The following is a 26,403-nucleotide window of genomic DNA, read 5'->3' on the forward strand; positions in this document are numbered from 1 at the left end:
ACAGAAAACAGGAAAGAGTGAATGGAAGCGATGGGATGTTGTCATTCAAATGGAATGGATCACTTGAACTGCATTGCAGGGTTGTAATGACCCTGTGTATGGGAACTGTAATGTGGTTTTCCCACTGGGTTTGAGGAGAAACTCTATGCCGGGCTATTCAGGTGCGCAATAAAGTGCTTTTCACTTTCTGAGGACTTCCTGTCTCCAGTGGCGTTCTCCATTAACTCCTCGCAGACAGACAAGAGGCTTCCCATTGGCCAGGACGCTCTTTATCGCAGCAGTTATTCCCCCCAGGTATGGCCCTACCTGGCCTGCAGATAAGATAGGGAGCCGGCTGCCTGTCATTACTGGCAGATGAAGGCTATCAGAGTATTGACAACACTTTACACCCCCCTGTTGAGAAACAAACTTGGACTTGTGAGTTTGGTACACACCGGGGTTTTATTGTGTAGAGGCAACCAAATAGTCTGACGTCACAGCTTCCCTTCCTCCTCCTGCTCTTCAGTTGACTACTATTTATTCCCAGCAGCTGTAGTGATGTGCTAAAAAAGTTCTTGACACCGGTTCTTGCTTTTCATCACTGAAGCTTCCATTGCTAACAGGGACACAGGGCTGTTCTCGCTCTCTCTCTCTCTGTTTCTTTCTGTCATATCCTGCTGAAATTCCCACATGCTGAATTTATCAGATAAATTACAGAATGTCACGCAGGAAATCTTTCACATAAATCTCCACATCATCAAGTCGACTGCGCCTTCAAGCACCTGTGAAGGGCAGATTCAAAAGGCTGAAGAATAAACAAATGAATAAAGTCATCACAAATATATGTATTAATATTAATATTTTAATATTTCTCTTTTTTACTTCCCCCAAAGGGGGAATGTATATATATATATATATATAAAACGACTGACTCTTCAAATATTTCTACATTTAGTATTCTTGAAATTCAGCGCAGAAAATACACAAAATTTTATTTATAGTCATTACTATATGATTCAAAGGCAGATTACCTTATCTATTATTTTCTATTTTTACTCCAAGACAATCAGACCAGTATGTTATTACAATGGGTCACCTGTGTCTCCATCCCTCTGACAGAAGTCTTTTGCTTAGCTTGTCTTCGTTTTCTTTCTTTTTCCAGTATGGACCTGTATGCCATTACACTGTTTTGAAAAATAAGGAGAGGTTTTAACTGCCACCCGAGACGATAATGGTTACCGGTTCTATACTTTGAGTCAGAATCTTCAAGTGGGCTGTGATTAATGATGGCAGCAGAGTTAGTCGGGCCCTCCAGGCCCCCTCTCTCTTTCACGTCTCCTCGGTCTAAACACCGAGATTCGGGTGAGATGCTGCGGTTCTGTCTTATTAATCGCTAATTTCTCTGTGTGTCACACCGCACACGCGCAGAGGAAAGGGGGCGTCGGACAACAAGTCCCCCCGGTGCGCAGCATAATATTGACCCCGCAATCCGTCTCTATTGATTTCACCATCAGCCTGGACTCCTGACGCATGCATAAGGAGGTTTATACCTGTGAGTAAATATAAGACGATTGGTCGCGTTCGCTGCAGTCATCGCCTCAGAAGTGGAGAGGAAAAAATTGATAAATTTACCAGGGTGCAAACATGATTACCTTCTTGATTTTGTTCTTTCTGTAAACAAATGGACTCTGGTCTCCAGAAGGGGTCGCCATCATGTAAAAGCAGTGCGCCCATGGGTGCGTTAAGGAGGGGAGGGGGTCTCTCCTCCTCTCTTGCTTCAGCAACATCAGATCGGAGTTATTAATTAATGAATCTGAGGCGCGCATCGTGCCTTCACAAATGTGCGCATTAATCAACAGCCCGGAGCGGTTTTTATATATTTAAATATATATTTTTATTTATTTATTTTTTTTTCTTTGGGGGGTTCTGAAATCCACAGACTGTGAGCGGGTCCCTCAGCCTCTCAGTCCACTCCTGTTATTTACAGTCCGTGTGAAATGTCTCACTTTGCTGCCCTCGGCTACCGCAAGATATTTCCACTTTCTTTTCTCGAAGCTCTCAAAAAAAAAAAAAAAATAAATAAATAAATAAAAGTAAAATAACCCAGGTAAATTAAAGAATAAGAAAATCAACTTACAGGAACACAAGCCATAAATTAAAGGGATCGATATATGTTCGCCGCTGCAACTGTCTCCTATTGGGAATAATGTTGGATTTGTTTGGGGGTGGTGGGGGGTTAGGGAGGGTCTTCTCCGGCCACATAAAGCGCGATTATTTCAGCGGAAGAAAAAAGAAAGCGCTCAAACATTGACGAGCTGGAGGCCATTGTAACAAGGCGCTGGGAAAAAGGCAACGTAATGAGAAAATGTGGGCCCGGGGCTCGCCTAATTAAATCTTAACTGATTGAAATAACGCTTTGAATACCTCAAGGCTTGACTAAACTCCGGCTATTTCCCTTTTTATTGCGCTTTATTTATTCTGCCTCTCTTTTTTTTTCTTTCTTTTTCTTCTTCTTCTGCAGCTTCAGGACTGGCCGCCGCAATCTCAAGCGTCCAACTCTAAATCCCTGATGCGAAGTTATTTGATTCATTATCATTTTAACATCATTAGGAATTTGGGGTTTTTTTTTTTTTAGGCCTTGATGTCCGCAAAGGACGGTGCAGTCACTGAAACTGAAGGATAAAAAATAATGATAATAATAATAACAACAATAAAAGGCCTTTTTTAAATCTCAACTGTAAATATTTTCCACTTGTTTAACGGAGATTTTTCAATTTTACAAATGTTAGCAGTAATTTAATCATTTTATGCAAAACTTAAGTATTGGAGAGTTTCTTCTTGGAAATGAAAATATGGATAAATTTGCATTAAAAAAAATAAATGGAATAAAAGGCATTAGCAAAAGGCCAGAGGAGAGAAATGAGTGACGGCTGTGCATGCACGCACGCATACATGCGTTCAAGTGAACGCGTGTTTCTCCCTCCATTGTCTGAGAAGGAAAAAATATATATATCATAAATGATAAATAGATAATGGAGCTGTCTCCTGCAGACGCGCTCATCAGTGGTAAATGGGGGCTGGCGCGGGGCACCGCGGAGAATTAAGGCGAAAGAGTTTGCAACATTCCTGCAGGGTGTAAGTTGTTGACGATTAACACACACACAACCACACACACACACCCTAAGGGATTCAAGAAGAGAGTTACAGCCTTTATGGGATAAGGAGAAAAAAAGTCAGAAATCAATTTTATTTTTATTTTTTGTGGTCTGGTTTAATTTGATGATTTTTATATTCTATACTCCAGCTGTTGCTTTCTTATGATCATGTGTTATTTCTCATTTAGAAGACAAACAAAATGATATTTAAATCAAAAAATAAGCTAAACATTTCTTACTGCTTCTTCTATTTTGATTTGGCTTATAATCGCACAAGATGAGGATTTATATGTCCTCCATCCACCAACCATTTGAAAAATACCAACAAGGGAAATTTTCTTCAGGCTGATAAGTAAAATGCTCCATTTCACGTCTAATTCTTTGTTTTTTCCTTTGGCCCGTTGGAAGGGTAAACTTTGGAGAGCCTCAAAGCAAAACTCACAAACTTGATCAAATTTACCCAGTTTATTTATTTTCCCTCGTATCGTGGGATACGAGGGAAATAAGCCCTTTCTCCTATTTTGAAAGAAAAAAAAAACACTACAAAAAGCATTTTGTTTCCGTTAAAAAAAAATCAAAAGTTCAAGTTAAGATGCTGTTTATAATAAAGAGAAGTAGAAAACTAGGGGGAGAGAAGATAAATAAATTCTAGCCAAATTCACAAAATGTATCCGGTTGAATGTTTTTTCGTCTCTCGTGTTTGGTCTTTGACTTGCACAACTCAGCCCTGCTTCTTATTAAAAGCCAAAAAAAAAAAAAAAAAAAAAGAAGTTCCTTCTTAGAAAGCCTTTTCGGTGCTGCTATAATAAACCATTTCCCCGGGCTTTATTGATCAGTCACTCTGAGCTAATGTAATTATCCTCATCAATAGGGGGACTGCAGGGAGAATCATTATGTGGTTGACATTGATAAATGATCAGCTCAATGCGGCCCTTTTCTCCCAGGGACCCCCGCCTTTGACCCGCTCACGCAGGCCTGCATAACGTAGTCATAGAAACACCTTATGGCGAGAGGAGCGAAAACTGCTGAAATGTTAAAAAAAAAAAAAAGGGAAAAAGGAGGACAACACATGTAACAGAGTGCATACATACACAGAAGCTAAAAACTGTCCCCCTTGAGCAAGCCATTTTTGGGGAGAAGCAGCTGCGCAGTGCAGGACACTCAGATCACCACCGAATCAGAGATTTAAAAGAGAGAGAGAGAGAGAGAGACAGCCAAGAAATTTATGTCCTCCTCTCGCTCAAAAAATGCACTTATGTGTCCAAAAATACACAGATAAACAGCCTTCTGTTCGCTCTCTCTGTGGAGGAAGAAGGCAATAATGTGAGCGTCATTATGAACATGTTGCAGCAGCTCATTGTGTGGACTTTTAATATTGTTGCGGCGACATTAGAAGAAGAAGAAGAAGGAGCGCAAAGAGGTTGCATTGTGCAGCAGAGCAGAGGGAATATATTCCCTGTTTTATTCCTGCAGCAGCAGCCCGGACTGGCTTTGACAGGGAGGAGATGAAGGGGAGGAGTTGTTTAGCTCGGCTGGATCATCCATCATCCCTGTCACACCGAATCGGCAAAAGGAAAGCAGCAGAGGCAATCTACCTTCTGTCTCTTCGGGGAGGAGGTGGCGGGGATGGAGGGGAGGAAGAGAGGGAAGAGAAAAGAAAGGGAAGAAACTATTAATATTAAAATCCTCTCCATCTATAGAAACACTCACGTTTTTTTTTTTTGTTTTTTTTTTACTGATAATCTTCGAAAAATCAGCGGCATTTCCTTTCCTTTCCGCTTAAACCTCCAGAATAAAGAGAAACAGAAATGCTGAATAGGTTATAAATTATTGAAAGAAGAAGAAAAAAAAACATGTTTGTTAACTCAACTATTGCGTAAACCCTATAAATAAACATTTGATTTTTTTTTTATTTAACTGCGTGGCCGAGGCCCAATATGTTTGCATAGGAAATAAAATAAAAGATATAGGCCAGATTTGTAGGTGCAGCTGCAGAAATTTGCAGTTTTTGTTTGTTTGCTAGGTAGTATGTGGAACTGAAGCTCTGTAACCTATGGGAAGCATATAAAATAAATAACATTATAACATTTAGAGAGCATAGGGACACACAATAAATTTGCAAATAAATATAAATCATCCTGTTAACCATGTCCTTTTCCGTCTTTTTTTTTTAAATTGGGTTTTTTTTTTGTAATAAGATTTCTAGCGAAAGTGCACGTTTTTTAAGACTAGACATTTTAAGATTCGAAATTAAAATGTAGTAAATGTTTTAAATTAAAATGTTTAATTAAAAACACATCAAGCCTAACCTAGAAAAGCATTTTAGTAAAAATGCACATATATATATATATTTACATTATATTTAGATTTTTGAAGAAGAACTAAATATAATTAAACAACATATGAATAAAATACTGAGTCACTATTATTATTATTATTATTATTATTATTATTATTATTATTATTATTATTTGTACCAAAACTGCTTGTGCCAATAGCATTGTGTGCTTCATTAAAAAAAAAAACATAGCTGGTAGAAAATAAAATTACCGTAAAATTTTTTTTTAAATCCTCCTTTGTCTATTTGAAGCCTTGAACCACATATTGCAGAAGCTTAAACTTTTTTCGTAGAGGACAAAAAAAAAAGAAAGAAAGAAAGAAAAAAAAACGTGGAAAAAAATCAGACAGAGAAATGCCGTCATTTGTGGTTTTAGGCTATGACTTGGATGGCCGCAGGCAAACACAGGCAGCGAGAAGGGGGGAAAGAGAGAAGGGATAGCCTATCACAGCCCTGAGTTGTACTTGCAGACGACAATGACAGATTCGGCCAACAGGCGGCGCTGCAAAACGGTAGAATCACACGGTGCGAGCCAGCCATGCTTCTGGCTGCATGGAGGCAATTATTCTCCAAGCAAAGTCTTACTGTGTTTTTTTTGTTTTTTCTATACTAATAATTCTGAAGAAAAGAAAAATACTATTCGGCATCTACAGCAGGGAGGAGCAGCCACAAAATAATTTAATTCTTATTTCCCCACTTTTTTTTAAATTTAGACACTGTAAAACAAAAATGAATCTCCTGAAAATATTTCTCTATTTCTCTCTCTTTTCCTTCAAGTTCACCATCACCTGGAAGTTACAGTCAATCACTTTTATTTACCTTCATGTCAGATTTTTTTAATTTTTTTTATCATTTGATTTCCAACTAAAATGGCTTGGTGGCAAGTTTGCTGTGCAATTTGCTCCCTTCATTTGCATTTGAAAGTTATTTATCATTTGAAGGGAACATTTGTGTGCCTGAATAAATTGCCGTGGCAAGATGGGCCTCTGCCACAATTTGTTTTTGTCATTTTAAGAGGGGCCATTCAGCAGTGAAGGAATCTATTGCAAGAAGAGCGCAGGAACAAAGTGAGAAAGTGATGTATTTTTATAACCATGTGCAAAAATAAATGTAACATGCAACAATATACCCCGACAATAATTAACCAACCAAGCTGAGCTCTGTTAAAATGTAGGAGTGTGGGAGGGGGAGGGTCCATTACGACTTTGTATGCAACACAGGTAATAACACAAAAAAATCTAACAAAAATCCAAAAAATGAAATATTTATTACAGCATTTGTGACTGAACACCTTTTAAACATTACGTCACAGTCCTCATACAAGTATTTAATGTATTTCTGACAAAGCTTAAGGGAGACGGCATCTTATCATCTAGTGAGGAACACGTGCTGAAAAAGGAAGGAATTCATGGACATACAATATCAATGCCACAGCAGATCTGAAACTAGCAAAAACATTCTTTTTCAATTGAGGTAAACACATAGAATATCTAACATGAAACAATTAATAGACTGAACTCTGTACGAAGTTTGTTACAATATTCTCTCCGCTTTTTTTTCCTCCCAAAAGCATTGAGTTCATAATTTAAGTGTTGTTGTTTTTTTTTGTTGTTGTTTTTTTTTCTTTTTTTTCTCTTTTTCCGCTTATGTTTTTTTGGTGCATCAACCATCAAATGCTTCTCCAGTGCCACAGAATCGACATCTGTGTCAGTTATTGTCCTTATGGCAAAATTGTGTCAATCCGGCACGTGAAGAAAGCGCTGCAGAGTGTTGCTCTCAAGCTTCCTTCCAAAGGCTCTTAACCAATGAGAGTCCAGGGTACAAAAGAAAAAAAAAAAGTTGAAATAAAAAAAAAAAAGTACAAAAACCAACACAATCCAGTGCTTGGGCAAGTCAAACAACGAACCTTTTTCTCCTTTAAAACCTACAGGGCAAACATTCATCCTTGAACCAAAAGAAAAGAAAAAGAAAAAAGACAGAGAGAGGGGCATGACAAATGTTCAAACTGAATCCTTTAGCAGCCTTTTCCCATCATGCCCTGTTTTTAGAGGGAGGGGGGAGGACCTGATTGCCCCTCTGTGGTTTGAAGCTTTGTTGAGATGTTCCATCTTCTTATTGTTTTTTTTTCCTCTTTTTTTTTCCATGTTTAGTGTTGTGCTGCGAGAGAGTTTCTTCTCCAGGAAGGAGCACACACAGTGTGAGAGAGAGAAAAAGGTTAACCTTTAATTCTAAAACTAGCGCAACATAAAACATGTGATCAACAAAACGAAACAAAACAAAACAAAAAAAAATGCACAAGTTTTAACTTATTTATCTATACTTTTTATACTACAGTAGTTATAACTCTTGGAGTCTTTCTGCTTCTTTCTCTTTTTTTGTTTTTATTCAACTTCTGTGGGGTGATATTATTCTCATTTTGAAAGAGCGTGTCACATGAAAATATGTGTGTCATGGCATGTGCCAAAAAGAGTGTGTCTGTGTGTGTTTTCCATCACGCGCATCTGTCCGTTCATCGCACGTTTTTTTTTTTTTTTTTTTTTTCCTTTTTTTTATGTCAAAACATTTCGCGTTGATCTTTACCAAAAGCCCAAGACTTTACAAAGTGTTCTTGTCAGCTTGGTCCTCCATTTTTATTTTTTTATTTTTTTGGATGAAAGTAACAAAATTGACAATATTTTTTAAAAAAGAATCACAGCTCGTCTGGAATTCTGCTTCTTTAGTGTCAAATTCTGGTCAAAAGGGTTCACTTTTATTCTTAAAAATAGTCTCAAAATAGGATTTATAGTGGGCTGCTTTCTTCTTTTTCTCTCCTTTTTTTACTTATTTTTGGAAGTGTTTCTTGTCGTAGCTGCTGTTTTCGTCCCTTTACTATTAGGCGTGGATGTCCAGGCCATATCCTCCAGTACTGGGGTCAATGGGTGAGAGCAAAGGGGGTCTCTGTGCAGACATGGTCATTCCTGGGTGCAACGAGGGTCCTCCGTGCATCAGCATGGTGTGGGGAGCGTGGGGATGATCGGTAAGGTACGCATGGCGAGGTGGTGGTCCGGGTCTGAGCTGCGATGGGTGAGAAGGCATCTGATGAGGGTTGGAGTAGGTGGGTGGGCCCATGCTCATGCCCATAGGACTGCTCTGAGGTACGTACTCCCCTGGCATGACTGGCAGACCTGAGGGAAACACAGAGGGAGAGAAATGTATTCATGGAGTCAATAAAACTGCAGCTTTGACACGCTCCTTCCCCATTAACAGGCCTTAATTCAATTTAACCTCAACTTTGCCAACAGAGAGCTTAGCAGACTTTATGACATTGCGTGTGTGACTACAGAGCTTTTAGCCTCCGCATGTAAAGAGAGACATTATTGCGCCGGGCTATTTTAGTCCATGGTGAGTGGTTTACAATGCCCAATAGCGTTGTGGTCTGGTCTCAGGTTGGAAAGCGATCCACAGACAGCGGCGGTCCTGGAGGATGTGAGGAAAGCCGAGCAGGGGTATTGATGTGGAGAAGTGCTAATACTTTTTACTAGTGGAACAGTCAATTCTCCGGCTGAATTTAGTAGCAATTTCCCCCGGGGACAAGTCTCTGCGAGTACATATTTACTCTGAAATCCCTTAAAGAAGAGGCTAAATAATTCAGGGCTCAGAAAGTTGTATCAGCTAAACCGTGAACATCAGGCCTCATTTTGTCTGTTGAAACAGAGAATTTTTAGGCTAACAATTCCTTGGAGAAGAAAAGGTTTAACGCTTAAGCCTTTTTTCTAAATTCATATTTTTATTCTGATTGTTTGCCTGAGGTCAACACAAAAGAAGCCCATGGTTGTGGAGGTGGAATTAAAATGACACTATCCCTCTGATGTAAAATTGCAGTGGCAGCATCATGGTGTGGGGAAGCTGTCAATAGAAAAAGAGTTAAAGAAAAACCTGTTAGAGACTGTAAAAGACTCAAGATTTTTGGTGTTCTTTCAACAACAGCTTTCTTACTGCCACTCCTCTATTAAAGGAAGTTTTTTGGATTGCAAGATTCTTGGATCCTCTTAACAGACGTCCACGGCTGCTCCACAGTTACCATGTAGGCTGCCTTGTTTTGGTCATTTTTAATCGCTCTTCATTTTTTGTCACTTAATCCTCTAATGTTATCGAACAAATCACTAAATGTGTTTACAGAAAAGCTGTATTTATCCCGACACTAAATGATGAATTTTATTTAAGAGTATCCAAGTAAATGAGATTTAATACAAATGTTATGCCACAATTTTCATCATGGGAAAAAAGAAATTGAAGAAAATCATGAGCTCCTCCATCACTCCACAGCTGTGCGCCACTTTGAGTTGGCATACGTTCAAAAAGGCCAATAAAACACATGGAAGTGTGTGGGTGTAATACAAAAAGATTTAAGGGGTCCGAATACTTTTGCAACATGCTGTAGAGGAAGATCAGCAAGAGCAGGAAGCCGCAGCGAGACAAAGTAACAAAGATAAAAGGAAGCAGGCAGAGAATGAAAGGGAAAAGGAGGTGGATATGGTGATGTCCCCTAAGATGGTCTCCACTTCATATGTGTGGAGACCTCAGCATGCTGGCATCTCTCTCACTGTGACAGCACCCAGGACACAGAGCTGGCTCAGCAGTGCCGCTGTTTGGCTTTTCATCCGACTGTTTGTTGCAATCAGAAAGAAAAGAGGAAGATGTGCTGGAGGGGGGAAGGTTGCATCTCCTGGAGTCTGGGACTAGAGTGTGAGAGCGCTGATGGTCTGGAGGACCAGAACCTGCGGGGAGAGGCGGGCGAGCGGGAGGCCTCTGTGAAGCCAGGGGGCCTTTTGGGGTGGGACTGGGTCTGGGCTGGCCCTGCTTTGTAATGTGAACCTCAGGGGGAATGAAGCCGTAATAGGAGAGGAGAGGTCACTGTAAGGTCACCAGGCATGCTTGCTCTCTGCATTCCTCCACCTTAGTACACCACAATTAAGAAGTGACACTGGAAGGCCCCAGTGGAGGCAGGAAGAGGAGAGGGCCCCGACTGATAGCCGGTCTCATCAGTTGAAACCTGTGCCATCTACCGTTTTAAAATCTCACTACTTGGGTCGTAAAATAAATAAAATATTCAGGATGGGAGGGCATGATGGGGGCCCCCGGCCTCCATATAACCCAGATCAGCTCCTGTTAAAAGGCCCAGCAGATGTTTTTTGACACTGTAAACTGGTAATCTCTTCTCTTGTAAGCTGCTGTCATTCCATTAAGTAGATCCGAAAGCCCCCTCCACTCCCCCCATTTATTAACAAGAGTGGTAAAACCATCTGAAGACAATAACTGAGGAACAGACTGGGCCCCTGTCCTGCCATCTCTGCATGCCTGCCTCCTGAATAGGCTTTGCATTTCTGTTATGGCACAGTAGTCCTGCTCAATGGCTGGCCATAATTAAGTACCAAATATACCATATTGTGTGGCTGTGTAATCAAATCAAGAGAGGGTAATATTCCTCTGTATTAAGCTATTAATGTAATTGTTCATGAAGCATAAAATATGTTACGTAATTAAATCGTCTCAAAATTATATAGACGTATATTAAGAATTAGTCAACCTGAGCAAATGTTGTCTCTGTGTGACTGTTTTAGGGAACATTGCTTCCTGATTTTTTTTTTTTTCATTTTTTTTTCAGGCGCCATTAGCGGAGACAGGAGGGGATGAGACCGAACGTCGTTCTAAAGACAGAAAGAAAGCCAGCACTGGAGGGGTGAAATGATCTCTGTCGGAAGAATTGCTGCTGTGACCCTTTGGAAAATCCAGTCTGCATTTACATATAAAGGATTCTTTTAATCAAGGTAAGTGTTATTATATTGTGCCCCATTGAGCAAGGGAGTTTGGGTGTTAAATAAAATCTGCTCTGCCGTGCTTCCTTTAGGATGTGATAAGTCTTGATTTTTCAAATGCCAGCACCGTAGCAGAATGGCATTTATGGTGGGGGGGAAGAAGTATTAAATACGTTAAGGTTATCTGTAATGGGGATGGGTAAACTCAAGTTATCCCAAGGCAATTTAAAATCAAAACAAATAGAGACATTAATCAAGCTGTATGTATTAAAATGGAAAGCCAAAAAATATGATTTGAACAAATGAAGGGAAAAAAAAGCAAAACTTTAACAAAAGCCAAGAAATCATCTGAAATTGTCAATATGCAGAAAACAATTATCCCTATTGATGCTAGTTAATACCAGATTCATTAATGCTACCCCAGAAGGGTCTCTTATTCTTAAGATATCATATAAGAAGCATATCTTGATTGGTAAAAACAAAGAGCCCTCTCAAGACCTTTCAAGCTTTACTATTTCTAATTACATGCTTAACAGATATCTTTCTAAACTTTTTAATGTTCCAGTGAGCAGGATTTTAGCCAGAATCAATAAAAGGAAAGAACATTTTGAAATAAACCAGGCATGGCCAGGTTCTCTCTGTAAGATTTCCATCAGAGGACCATCAAGGCCTCGATACATGCTCACAGCATCTGACTCCACTGATGAAGAAAAAGTGTGTTTGAAGCTCAGGAGAAGTTTGTTGTAGAAAATTTGGACAAACTAGTGAAGTACTGGGAAGATAAAGTATGTTCAGATGATGTCAACATTGATCTCTTATAATGTCATTGTCAGTCCCAAGTTTGGAGGAATCGTAATGTATATTATCTCAAAAATATGGTGCAAGATTGTCTTTCGGCAGATCGGCCTGACAGATAGGAATCTGAAGATGAAAAAAAAGTGGATCTTTCAGCAAGATTATGATCCCAAACATGCAGCCAAGGAAACTCTCAAGTGGTTTTAGAGAAAGAACATGAAGCTCCTAAAATCACCCAGCAGTTTGTTTGACTTGAATCTGATTGAAAGAACTGTAGAACCAGAATGCGTAGAAGAGATCCCCAGAATCTCCAAGACTGGGCGGAAGAATGGGTCAGCATCACATCTGAATAACGCATGCAGCTAGTTTCTGCATACAGAAGACTTGCTGTCGCGAATTTCTCATGCCCAAAAAAGGCCTTTCTTTTCTGTATTTAACACATTTTAGTAAGCATGTTCTACACTTTTCCTTGCACTATTCCGCTTTATAACACACCCTTTATAGACTGTTTTGTTTTGTTTCCTTTTATGTGTGGATTAATTGGGTTGTAACTGACATCTGGTTTGAATTAAATCTCTATAGACCCACTAGAAAAACATAAGTATTGAACATTGGCATGTTCAATACTTATTTTCCCTACTGTAGCTGTGTCGGATGTGTGCAACCAGTCACACAGACAGCCTGTGTGTGTATATGTGTACTAGAGATCTCCTTTATTTTGGATACAGAATAGATTCTTGTATGAATAACCATTTAAATTTATCTCAGTGTCTTCTGTCTTAGAGTCCCAGGTCAGGCTTGTCACTGCTGGCCCCTACAGTGGCCCCCTTAAATTGTCTCCCTCCAGTAAAAAATAATCAAAACACACAGCACCCCCCCCACTCCCCCACACGCTCATTCCTACCAATACCCATCTCAAAGCAAATCCCCATTGAAGGATCGACCATGTCACCCACAGCCCGTATATCTAGCTCAGGGACTATAATGTACTGCCGTGTTCCCGTCTTTGCATATAAGATAATTTGGGCATCAATCCTTCCCCAGACAGATTTATGTCACTCGGAGGACAGTTTCACTTCTCCTTCTTTATCGCTTCACTGGAGCCTGCTTAATTTCCCCCTGTCAGCCCCTTCCCCAGGAGATGTTATTTTTTCCCTAAATGTCCAACATTTGCATTGGCTGTCCACGACGAGGAGAGCGATGGCGCTATTGTGATAAATAAATTTGTGGATGCCATGCAAGGTTGTTTTCCCCCCGCCTCCCTTTTCTTTATCCTGTTGTTGTCCCCTGTTGTCTGGCGTCTACAAGTCGGGGTCCTCGCCATCTCAGGACAACTCCCACTTTTTTCACAAGTATCCAATTCATCCTCTGCCCTCCCACTTTGACACTTAAAGCATGTTGCTAAAACATTTAGCCGAGAACTGTTGCTGGGGATGAAAACTTGCCGTAAAAAAGACAACGTGCTGTTCAGCTGGAAAGGAATTCTGAGGAAAATCTGACCCTGACTCGCCCCCTAGAGACAACAGTAAAACATGTAACAAAGAAATTCCCAGTACTTACTTCCCCCTTTTTCTTTGCGTTACAAGATGGAGGTTACATGTAGTGCCATTGCCCATCCATGCCCATATTCATCCCCATTCCACTCATAGGCCCTAGAGAGAGGAGATAAATGCCAGAAACAAAAGGATCAGCAGGAGTTTGAATCACAGAAAGACTGAAGAAGACCCATTGATAGACAGGATGAAGTTGGTTAGCTTAAGATGGAAATGATGAAGCAGAGGTGGAAGAGTGCAAGCGCGTTGACAGTGCCTTGAAAAAGAATTCATTCTACATTTATTTTCACATTGCTACTACAAACCTAGATGTATTTTAGGGGTATTTTAAATGATAGACCAACACAAAGTAGTGTATAATAAAAACTTGAAGGAATACTTGAATTTTTTTTTTAATTCCTTTACAAATAAATATCTAAAATGTGCTTTAAACAATTGTATTTGGGCATCTTTTGATGCAATTACAGCTTCAAGTCTTATAGGAAATGTCTTTAAATACTTTGTATATCTAAAGACTGAAATATCTGCTTGTCTTTGACAAATCCATCTTCAAATCAACACATTTTGCTGTTTCTATTGAAGAAAATCATTTTCTTCATAACAGTTTTACCACTTGAGTTATGGATCTTTATAACTCCTAAAACCAACTCCATCATGCTAATTGTTAATTAACACCGTATGATGCTACCACCACCATGTTTTACAATGGTATTGGTGTGTTTATGGTGATGTACAGTGTTAATTTCTATTTTAAAGGTTTGGAGAATTCTGGAGGCAACGGTGTCAATGTGTTTTAGTTAGTGGAATCAGAGCGACTACGAGACACGCCGCACCTTTCAGATTTAATTTGTATAAAATGTCAAAAATCACATATCGCTTTCCTTCCACATCACATTTACGCACTGTTCTGTGTTGATCACATAAAACCTGAATGAAATACCTAAAAATGTAACATATCGATGTAAAAAAACATTTATTCTTTTGATGATGATACTTTTTAAAGGCACTGTGCATGTTGCTTTGCATCTTAGATTTAACTGTGGTTACTTCCAAGGATTTTTTTTTCCTATGCAGGGAAGTTGACTTGTAAGAAGAATAAACATTGTCATTGTGGTTCATGTGGTTAGTTGTGAGGACTTTTCCTAGACTGGCTTGGCTACATCTCAGTGAGTCACATCAGTGAGCTTCAGCTTCGCAAAACAGCCAAGAGTGAAGCTAATGGACGGTAAAGCAAGGGTGTTGGAAAGATAGATAAAAAAAATAGATATATGATGATGCATTTACCAGCTGGTCGGATCCCCATGTGTTGCTGACCATCCAGCACGAAGCTGCCCATTGGCTGGCCCTCTGGACTGTACGCTGCTCCTTGACTCACTGAAGGATCAAGAAGAAAACCTGATTGTAGTCAAAACGTGGACATGAAAAAGGGAGTGGGGGAGGGGGAGAAGAAAAGAGAACACACCAGACAATCAGCAGTTGTCTCAGCTCCAGCCCAAACATACTGTAAGACATTGTGCTCGTGTTTGTGGACTGCATTGACTGACACGTGGCATGCAAACACGCATACAGTGGGTCCTTATGCATGCAAGCACACACACACTTGTGCGTACATGCTGTCGGTGTCATTGAAAACCATGCTCAAGGAAGATGCATTGTTCTCAAAGCAAGAGAAGAGGACGTGCAGTTTGACAGGATGAGAGGAGTTGTTGCTGTGAGGGACAAAATAAGCCATGTGCTTTTTATAGCATGCGCTTCTTTTCTAACAAACAAGAGATGCAGTGCCACTGAACTTGTTTGACCTATAGGATGTGTCATTATCCACTGGTATGAATGATTTATCTGATCCCACAGAGCTCAGCAGTAATCATCAGTTAGCTCAGTTGTATCTGGTTTTGGTTATGATTGGCTGTATTCTCTAAGTCCCTTGGTGAAAGTATTCAGACCCCTTCAACTTTTTCCTATTTTGTCTCAGTCAACAGCAAACATCAATTTATTTTATTGGACATTTTAAGTGATAGACCAACACAAAGCAGCACATCACTTTGAAGTTAAAGGAAAATAATATATTGTTTTAAAAACAGTTCACTAATAAAAATCTAGATTTCATTTCACCTCCCAAGACAGTATTTTGTTTAGCCACCATTCATTGCTGTCAATTCAAGATGCAAGTTTTTAAAGGTTATCACTACCAGATTTGCTACCAGAGTGAATTTTTTCAACCAACCATTCTCACACAAGTAGCTCTTGCTGCTTGTTTTCTTTGTTAGGCCCAGTCTTAAATGTTTGTTGAATTTTCAGGTATTGTATATAGTTTGTGGCATTAAGATTTAAAGAAATGTAACAATGCATCTGTATACATGTCACATGTGTTTGTATAGGCTTTTTTTTAACTCAAGCTCTTCTTTCTCCTACTAAAATTTTACGCTTTCACAGTTTAGAGGATTTCTTAATACTTAAAGACATAATTCAGAAGAGGGATTGCAGAGGAAGTGGAACATAAAACTAGTGCAGAAGGTGAGAGTATGTAAACCTACTTAACCCCAGGCAAAATAAATAAAAAAAACAAACCTAAATCAAATCAAAACAGACTAAAAAAGGAGATAACTCATGAGCTGCTGTTAGCTTCTCCAGCACTCCTCTTGTGTCCAATTAGTAATTCACAGAGAATGCTAATATAACCCTCTCTCCACTAAGACTGGGAAATGTCCAATTAGAGTAGATCAGCAAATGGCTTGCAACATTTTAGAGCATCACATTGAAAAGAGGGGAAAAGAGAATGAACAGAGTGAATAGAAATGTTTTTTTAAAAGAGTTAATAGGTGAAGGGGTGTAATGTTGAAAAATCTGGGTTCAAGGCATGATTTTTTTGAATGTGTTCATGTAGGGGAAACAAGGGTTAAGAACACTTTCGTGCAGGTTGGCTGGATCCTTCTGCTTTTTTTTTTCTTTACCTGCTCGATTTGACTGGTCGATCATGGGTTGTACTATTCTTCTTCTGGCGTTAATAAACCTGACAGAAAGAGAGAAGGGGGAGGGGGGCAAAGAGAAGAAATAAACATTAAATCAACCCCTCTTTCACACTCAGCAAGATTCATCACAGACCTCCACAAAGACAAACAGTTTTGCATGACTTAATGGCAACATTAGCCACAAAGTCCTTGAGAGAGAGGCGCACACAACAAAACAGAAACAAACAAAAGGGCAATTGTGTGCTAACTTGGGAACCCAGTGAGGGATACTTTTAATGTTCCATATGATCTATTCCCCACTCTTTTAATAAAGCTTTTGATTACGTTTGGTTGCTATGGGCATTGGGGAGACATTCCTCAAGTATTAAGTGCAGCTTGGGCACAGAGGCTTGGGCACATCCCTTTCTCCCTCTTCGTCTCTCAATCACACCTTCAGCCAGCTCTATGCAGCAAATACCAACTTTACCCACACAGAGCATACAGAATTGTATATGCTGGTCTCTCCAAATGCTATTTTGCTGTGCGTCGGCTTCTTTGTGAGCAAATTGCAGGACACAAATGGTTCCTTTCATTGCATCCCACCGTTTTACCCCCACTGCAACAGTTCCCCTTGGTGGGACCCCCTCTCTGACTGCATTGTAGGGGGTTCTGCTCCCCTTCCAGCTGTCTAGAAATGAGGACCAGGCATGGGCCACTTCGTGCTTTCACGAGGTATTGTTATGTCAGTGAGCCCATCAATTAGGCTGTCTGAAGTTTTATCACCACCACAGCAGCGAATAAGTGCAGCTCCACAAAGCCTTCCCGGCCGGCCTTGCTCCTGTGGCTTTACCAGCGTGGAGCCAGAGGTCATCGGGAGGTAAGTGCCAGCCAGGGGCAACCTTTTTAACTTCGAATGACGTGCCTTGGGCTCTGTCAAGAGCAGGGTGCATGGTCACAAAAACCAAGCCAGCTCTCGACATTCCGTGAAACGTTGACCCCTTTCCAATGCCGTTTTTTCTTTTCACGTATGCTTTCAAAAAACCTAAAAAAAAAAAAAAAGTTGGCCGTAGTCTCGCAGGTAACACCATGTGTTTGACATTAAACAACAGTTTCAGATCACGTTGGAGCTGTCCAGCATGCTGGTTCAAAAAAACACGCAGGAGAGAGGGAGAGAGGGGGGGGGGATTCACGTCCGTCTTCTAACATACAGGCCCACGGCACCATCAATATGGCTAAAGAACTGGTCATTAGAAGGAAGGGAGAGCTGGAACCAATTTGGGCTCCTAATCCCCCATGAAGCCCTGATACCTGCCCTTACCTTCTCCAATGAACTTAAACGGCTGTAATCTGCCCGGCTCAAAGTGACATGGTTAAATGTACAAAATGCACGGCTGGGAAAAGAGAGACGCGGCACTCATTTGCCAGGGGGCATCCAGAGTGCAGGTACACAGGGGTCCTGTGAGCCCCTGAGAGAAAAAAGATGAAACACATCCATATGAGGATAAGGAAAAAAAAAAGAAAAACATGAAGGAGGTGAATCGTACTTAGACTGGGAATCATTTGATTCCTTTGCATTATTGGGGACTTAAATTAGGCCAGAGGAGGTTTTTCAACAGAATAACAGATAAATCATAAGTAAGCTCTGCTGTCAGAAACAACTGAAGAAATTAAAACCAGACAGTGTCCATATAGTAGGAGGCATCTTTCTTAATTTAAAGTCTTCTCTAGTAACTTATGTTTGCAAGCTATAAGTTATTTTCTGTTATCAGAAAATATACGTACAGAAGCAGGAAGGAGACTATTGGAAGTAGATGATTACAAAAATTTTGGTCTGCAAAAAAATTCCCAACTTACTTTATTAACAAAGGTTGGGAAGAGAATTAAGTTTGATGAGTTTCAGATACATAAGAAACTATTTAAATACTGTAGCTTTACAGATATACATAAATATCATGTCCCAAAAATAAAACTGTATGAACAGTTGAACATTATCATTAAAAACTACGATGCAAAAAAATATTAGATAAATGAGCTTTAGAAAATTAAATTAAAGTCAAACGCATATTGTAAAGGAGCATTTTTAGTCATCTGCACTAAACATCTGCACATCCTAAGAAACTCGGATATTTTATCAATATATAATATGTTGCATTAAAATGATCATGAGAGCTGGAACTAGAGAAGACTGTAAGATCACACACACAAACTTAGCCAGAGCAGCTCATTCGTAACCATCATTAGTATAAATTAATAACTGTTGCATATTAGCCATGTTTTTTTTTTTTGTTAATTTTTTCTTCTGTCTCTCTTTTAGTTATTAGACTTTTTCCCAAAACAAATCATGTGACTTAATGTTTTAACCTTGTTTTGCACCATCAGCCAGACAGAAACTACAAATGGTGATAAGCCTAAATAGGGAACTCTGGCACATTTACACGGCCTGTTAAAGAATTTGCATTGTCCCTTTACACAAATAAAGTAAAACTAAGAAGAAAAACTAGCTTCGAAAAGCAAGCAATAATTCTGAACCTCACCGCCCCTGCTTTAAGCGCTGAGCACGGTGCGTGCCAAAATATATGCCCTGCCTTCTCCCTTTCTACGTTCACCAAGGGGCTGAAAATCACAACCATGTGCATTCATACCCACTCTGGGTCATAACCATAAACACGTAATATTAGGAACGTTCTACCCAGGTGCTGAATTTGACCGTATGATTTCCAGTGACTGCAGAGGACTTTCTCCAGAGAGAGCGGAGCAGTAGGATCAAAGTACCCTTTTCAATTTTCCGTATATATTCTGAAGGAAAAAAAAAGTGTTGTTTGTGTTGTGTTTATCCAACTTCTTAAAGGAAATGTTGTACCTAAAGTACACAGGAAATAAGGTTTCAATGTTTGCTCTCATTGAAATGGCCATTTTTAATATGAAAACACTTCACCGCTGTGAAGACAAACAGATATCCAAGTACTTCCCACAAAGTCAGCTTCTCATATGGGTCTCATTTTTGTCAGTATTCCCAGCTCTAACTAATACCATATCACTCCACGAAGACTTAGATTTAGGGTTGCCACAGTAACCAGCAGGCAAAAAAGTACACTGAAGGCAGTGATGGGACGGGAGGGGTGACCGTGGCCCCCCTCTTGTGGCCTTAAAGCACCTTTTATCAGTCTGAGTAAAGCCAATTGAGATTATCAGACTCTGGCTTGATAACAATGTTTTCCCTCAACCCGTGAGCAGCTAATGGAGTGTGCTAAGAACAACACAGAATCCTCTAGAGATGATGGCAAGTCAGCTTGGATGGACACTCAGATGGATGAGCCCGGAGCCCCGAGAGACTCACAGAGGTTGACCACAGGGAGCGAGAATTCCTAAACCGCTCGCTAAAACATACGTACTCGCTGGAAATCGACACATAGCCACCATGGATACGACCGCAGCCACCGCCGGCGTGTCCGAAGGCTAATCAGAACACAGAAGACTCTCAGGGGGGAAACACTGGCTTCAAACCTCCAGCCTAAAGCTCGTGTTTTATTATCTACATCTGGTGGTCCGGCTTATTACGGCCTGCCTCTGCTCAGTGTTAGTGCGCAGGAGCGGCAACGCACACATGCACACAGAGGGTACACAGAGCACCTCTCAGCATGGGAACTCCATGCTGTCTTCAAACAAATAATTAAAGCCAGGGTTAGGGGTCATAAGGAGGTCATTCATCGGGATACAGCTCAGAATGTGTACAACACCGCAGGAGGGGCCAGCAGCAGCTCCACTGCTGTTTAATGTAAGGAGCTAATGTCGTCCAGCCAATAAGCCTTGAACACATTTTCATGTTGCACATCAAAAAAAAAACCTGGAGAAGCGCGCACGTGAACGCGTGTGCACGTGAACCCGAGCTGCTGTGTGTATTGCACATGTCAGCACATTCTTCGCAGCATATTGCCAACTGGCTCACAGTAGCTCTTCTAGCTGACGTGCCCCCTAAACGGTGCAAGACATGCGTGCGCACGCACACACACACACACACACACACACACGCACACACACACACGCATCTCCACTTGATGACGGAGGACCCGGTTCCTCCATTATATGAAGTGGTAGGCTTGCTTTGGGCCCTGACTGTTGTGTCTTTGTGAGTCACAGAGGAAAATAACAGACAGATATGAATGATGGAGCCAGGGCAGCAGGAGTCCACTTGGCACAGGGTCTCCACAAGGCTGGATCAACACTGCATGCTTGGTTAATAATATCTGTTCTCACACGAGGAGGTGGAGGGCTTCACAGAAAGCTTTTTATCTGCTAACTACCTTGTCCAGCTTTGTATGTTAGTGCATATTTTGACATGGGAAAATTAAAGACTTCCCAGTTTTACAATGTCTTGCAAAAAGTATTCGTACCCTTTGACCTTTCTCACATTTCATCGTGTTATAACTACAAACTTCTGCTTTTGAGGGCTTTATTCGGACAGGCCAACACAAAGTTGCAGACGGTCATTAAGTAGAAGGGAAATGATCTATAGTTTTCAAATATTTTAGTTTTTTTCAAAAAAGAAAGATCTGAAAAGTGTGTAATGCATTTGTGCTTGTGCCTTTGAGTCAATACTTTGTGGCTTGTCTAACAGGTTTGCTCATATAGAAACTAAAACTTTTAACATATAGTTCTTTTACTTCAAAACAGCCGAAGTTCAATCAGACAAGACAGCGAACATCGGCAAACATTTATTTTCAAGTCACACAAGAGAATCTTGATTCTATATGATTTATAGCGATGTACGTTGCTAGTTCTCTGCTTGCTACTTGGCGACTTCTGCTGGTTGCACTGGATTTTACAAAGGGAAATGAGAGTAAACCAAACTGAAAATAAAGGCACACTTTTCAATTCATTAATCGTTTTCTTCACGTTTCACATTATGTCCAGCTGTTGTCATACCTGGACATAATGTGTAAAAGCTAGAGATTTGAATACTTTTTTTGCATGGTACTGATTTATATTTTTATTCTATGCAGAAAGAAACTCCACAAGATGACAGAGGCTGACACATTCTGTGGAAGGTTACTGGAAGTTTAAAGATGTAATCAGTGCAAACCTGTCTGTCTGACTCGGGGCTTGCCCTTTTCTTTCTTATTTCCTCATCTCAGTCAGTCAGAGAGGCCTTGTTTCTGCTTAACTGACTTGCAGCCACACCTGGTAACTCTGTCGTCTTGTCAGCATTCCTGCGCTGTAAAATTGTCATGCCAAACCACCTTAGCCTGGAGCACAGCCAAGAGATCGAGAGCGCGAGGGAGGGAGACGAAACCCCGCCAATCAAGAGCAGGGTCACTCGTTTGACGAGTTTGTGATGAAAGAAGGAAAGCGAGTCACAGCTAACGCTGGATGAGGCAGAGAAACACTGAACGCGCCTACGCGCAACTTCCAAAAGATTGTGGCTTGGAAATTTCAACACAAGGATGTTGACAGTTTATTGCCTGTATGGTTGACCAGAACATGCCCATTTTTCTAAACTCAAAAACCAAGGAAGAGAGTAGAAGTTTCCATTCGTCAGTCAGTCTCCAAGGCCCCTTTCTGTCTCCCTTGTAGGAAGATTACATGCAACACAATCTGTACAAGAATGTGCTGAGCTCAATCCATGATCACTGCTTGCAAACACGACTGTCCTCTGGTTCCTATTAAGGCTCATTGCTTCCATACTTCCGCTTCAGCCCAAAACAAAGATCCCAAACTGCCTGCAACTGAGTTACAGCTCACTGGAAACAGAAGAGGGAAGGATTCAGTTTGATCTCCTCTTTTATTGAAACGGCCAATCACTCTGTGTCCTTTGACCAGGAAGTGCATGCAAATTAACCCCATGAAGAGGGTGTGTTAGGTGTAAGCAAACACTAATTACGGTCTGGTCAGATACTGGGGCTACTGCATCTTCGAGCTGATCTATTGTAGTGTCAACACCAGTGATATAATCAGCTCTTAAGGTCCAGCAAAATCTCCATAACAATTTACATATACAGTAAGATTTCCACCACGCTGAAATGGCAGGACCACCAAATTTATCATAAACAATCAAGATTGCAGGCTTCACATCTCCAATTAGGAACAGATCCATGGTTCTCAAGCTGAGGTATATGTACCCCTAGAGGCTCTTGGCCTGCCTTTAGCGAGAGTCAAAAGTTATGTTGTCATCAATGGAATCCATTGTTTGAGGTGGAAAAGAAGAGTGAATTAACAGGGATGTTGAGCAACAGTAGAGGGAAACGTCAAGGTTTCATTCACATTTATCTTTGTTTCACTTTATCTCAAAGAGGAAGACTATGGAGAAGAGTTCTAGAATAACCAGTATGAAGTAAAGTACTCTTTCACACTGAGTGTGTATGTGAAAGATTTAATGAGCTGATGTGCAAAGGTTATAGCACACTGTAATTCAACCTTAAGTTACTTGCATGCCTGAAAAAACAAACAAACAAAAAAACATTTAATCAAAAACACAAAACTTTATTTTGATTTTTCTTGATTTTTTTATTTACCTGCTCAAAAATAACTTAATTGTGCAATGGCAGAAAACAAAAGAAAAAACAAAACAATTTTCTCACTTTTTTGGGGTATAGCAAAATCTTTAGTTTGCTCTCAGCAACAAGTACAGGATGTGAGTCATTATTGCTTTCACAACTTTACGAACGGGCGCAAAAAAGTCTGCTTTTGAGTAAATGTTACAGGTTGTTTGTGCTCTGATTTACTTTGAAATTTTGATGGAAGCAACATAAAATGTGGTTAATAAAATATTAATGCCTTAACATTTTTCACTTTAAGGAGGCTTAAATTTGTCAGTTAAAATCTACATCAACCGCCTGGACGGATGGGCCAAAATATGTAAAAACTTTGAATAGCGGAGCCACAAAATCTTTCTGGGGGCCATAAATGGTCTGTGGGCCACACTTTAAACACAATTTAATGAGATGAACAGTGCAGACAAACGTTCTTTGTTTTTTTTAATGTTCAACACGTTTCATAAGCATGGCAGTCATTGCTGTATTTTTAGATTGGAGGGGAAAAAAGAGACACCTCTGTTGTCCCCCCCTTTTGAATTCTAACGTAAATGGATCTTTGTGGACTGAAGAGATCCAGATCCAATTGTATGACTGCATTAAAATCTTTGAGAATGGTGGCATTTAAAAAAAAAAACAAGTCTGACTTTTCCGAGGTGGTACTGGTCATAAAAAGTTTGAGAAGTGCTGGAACAGAAAAAGGAAGCTTCTTCAAACTCATCGTATCCTCAATTTTTTTTTCTTCCTGACTTTCCGCTTTAAGCTAAAGCAGGAGTCGTTGTTGGATGTATGTCGGGTGAACATTACCTCACCCCCATGTTTGATTTAGTGCAGATGTGAAGCAGAATGAGGCAGGAGCAGGTTTTTTTTTTTTTTTTTTTGGAAACGTCAGAGAGGGCCTAAATTTGGGACAACCACTGTGTTTACATAGTTTTACCTCCGTCTATCTTTCCTTCTCCCATCCACAGCGCCCCACGCAACCCCACACACAATCTTTTGTCTCCGTCTGAAAGGGGGACTGTTTCACCTCTGTTCCATGGACTTTCACTGACCTGTTTTTCTTTTCCTTTTTATTACTCCATTCATCGCCCATTTGCGGCATCCCTCCTCCCCCAACATCCCTCTGCCCTATATGACTAACATTTGCATTGCTCCGTCAGTCGAGCTACACAAGTCATTTCTCTCAGAAACCCGGGGAGTACGAGTCATTAAGACTCCAGTGGAAAATCAGACAAAGAATTATATATTTGTGTTGGAAACTGACAGGATTTAACGAGGAGCTAATTAAAATAAATCAATAGCACTGCGGCACGCTTGTGCTCCTTTTCCCTTTTCCAGCTCTGATCCTCTGCATCGCAGAGCTGGAGCGCTGCAGTGTGAACTGCGGTGCTTGGCTACTGATGGTTTAAGTCTAAAACGAGGCTAGCACCGACGAATGAGTTAAAGAGAAATCCCTAAACTGTCTCTGTCTTTTAAAGGAGAAAGAAAGACAACAAAACGAGATAAACATAGACATCCCTGCTGCTGTTTGCCCTCCCCATCTAGCACCGTCTCCCCTCTTCCCCTTGTCCAGAGAGGGCATGTCAGCTCTGGGCCCTGTAGTCCAGCGGCCTGACCCCTACAGGGCGGGCTGTGCGGCCCCAGCTGCTGACTGTCCGTCAAACACCTCCAGAGAAGTGTCGGACCAGGAAGACCACGCTTGTTGCCCCTTTGATCCGGCAAGCAGCAGCTGCTGCTCCACACAGCAGCACTTTGTTCCTCTGTCTCCTCACCACATTCTGTCCTACGGCACAAAAACTCTCAATCTAGTACAGAAGTGGAGGGTGAGAAAGCAGAGGAGGAAAAAAAATGTGGGGGTTATGATGGAGAGGGGGTTTAGAAAAAAGAAAGAGAGAAAAAACAATCTTTTTTTTCCTCACCACAGCACCAACAAGCTCTGACAATGTCAGCGGGGGTTTTTCTTGGCCTCGACACAGCTCTTAGGCATCTCCTGCTTGACGCTTTACCCTCCTTTTTCCTTTAAGAGATATGATAGTTATTGTTTAAATCAGCCAAGGTGAATAGAATGGACTGGGGCCAAGTCTGCCCCAGGCGTCAACACACCTGTATGAAAGAGGCCTTATTGTAGCAACCTAGCGTGGCTAACCTGCCCTAGCTCTACCAGTTTTTCTGATGTAAGAAAGAAGTACAGCCTCACATCTTTTTTTCTCTTTCTACCAGTCTGACCTTTGGTTTTTTTCTCATATTAACCTTCTATTCTTCAGAGGTTGGTACCTCTGCCAGAGAGTATTTCTGCACGTTAATACTGTAGCTCCCAAAAGTATTCACACCCTTTCGACTTTTTTTTTTTTTAATTATTATTACAACCACAAACCCCAGTATATTTATTTTGTTAATGTGGCGTTTATTTGAAACTGAAAGTCACAGTAGCTCCTCCTATCTTGTCATCAACCTGGTCTCTCATTCCTTTACCAAAAAAAAAAAAAAAATCAACAGATCAGTGTTGCTTTTCTATCATTGCATATAGGCCAAAACAAATAACCTTGATGTCATCTGACCACAGCACCTCATATTTGGTGTGTCATCCTCATGCAACATGCCAAACAGCAAGTGGGACTCCTTATAGCGTTCTTTAAACAATGACTTCCTTCTTGCCTCACTTCCTATTGTGGGTCTCTGCAGCTCCTCCAGAGAAACTGTGCATCTATTGGCTGCTTCTATGATTCCTGCCCTCTTGAAGATCAGGTGGAAAGCCATGTTTTAGTACATTTTCAATTGTACGCTTTCCTATTTTTGAACTGTCCGCTATGTTCCTTGGTCCTCATGATGCTTTTTGTTCACTAATGTTTACTGAGGCCTTCACAGAAGAGCTGTGCTCATTCTGAGATTAAACTACACAGATGTGGGATTTGATTAGATTCATATTTATCTAAGGGGTATCAAAGTCAAAGGGGTGAACGTGAACGCCCCCCAAACTTTTTAGACTGTGGTTATAGCATGATAAAATGGAAAAAGGACAAATGGGTGTGGAGTGTTGACAAGTCACTGTAGATAAGGAAGTTACAAGAAAAGTTGACCTCCACCTTACTTATTGGGAGAGTACTTCCATATGAACACCCACTCTGTTAAAGCAACACTCCAATAATGTGTATATGTGTGCAAGCAATATTTTCTGCCTGCCTTAAATCTATGGTACAAACAGTTTGGTAGTTTTTTTGTTGTTGTTTTCTGAGTGTGGCTAAGTCAATATTAGCCCCCTGTAATAGGCTGCAGCACATGGAGTATGACAGAGGCTGTCAGCACTGGGAGGTAA

The 26,403-nt window shown here is 40.6% G+C and overlaps 1 protein-coding gene across 8 annotated transcripts in view; it reads right to left on the bottom strand.

Moving 5' to 3' along the window:
• Nucleotides 1–6,720: 6,720 nt before the first annotated feature.
• meis2a (Meis homeobox 2a) overlaps nucleotides 6,721–26,403 on the bottom strand; it is a 93,124-nt gene continuing 73,441 nt past the window's right edge. For 3 of the 8 annotated variants that reach the window (XM_028000202.1, XM_028000201.1, XM_028000204.1), the window contains exons 10-12: nucleotides 16,567–16,625; nucleotides 14,900–15,010; nucleotides 6,721–8,636 (exon numbers count right to left, since the gene is read on the bottom strand). In XM_028000202.1, coding sequence (XP_027856003.1) covers nucleotides 8,344–8,636; nucleotides 14,900–15,010; nucleotides 16,567–16,625 — 463 coding nt within the window. In that variant the 3' untranslated portion in view covers nucleotides 6,721–8,343. Of the gene's footprint in view, nucleotides 8,637–13,622; nucleotides 13,715–14,899; nucleotides 15,011–16,566; nucleotides 16,626–26,403 lie in introns of all 8 variants that reach the window. The other 5 variants (XM_028000206.1, XM_028000207.1, XM_028000208.1 and 2 more) reach the window with 3 other exon arrangements.

The sequence above is a fragment of the Xiphophorus couchianus genome, chromosome 19 (assembly GCF_001444195.1).
Source record: "Xiphophorus couchianus chromosome 19, X_couchianus-1.0, whole genome shotgun sequence".
NCBI classification, from domain to species: Eukaryota; Metazoa; Chordata; class Actinopteri; order Cyprinodontiformes; family Poeciliidae; genus Xiphophorus; species Xiphophorus couchianus.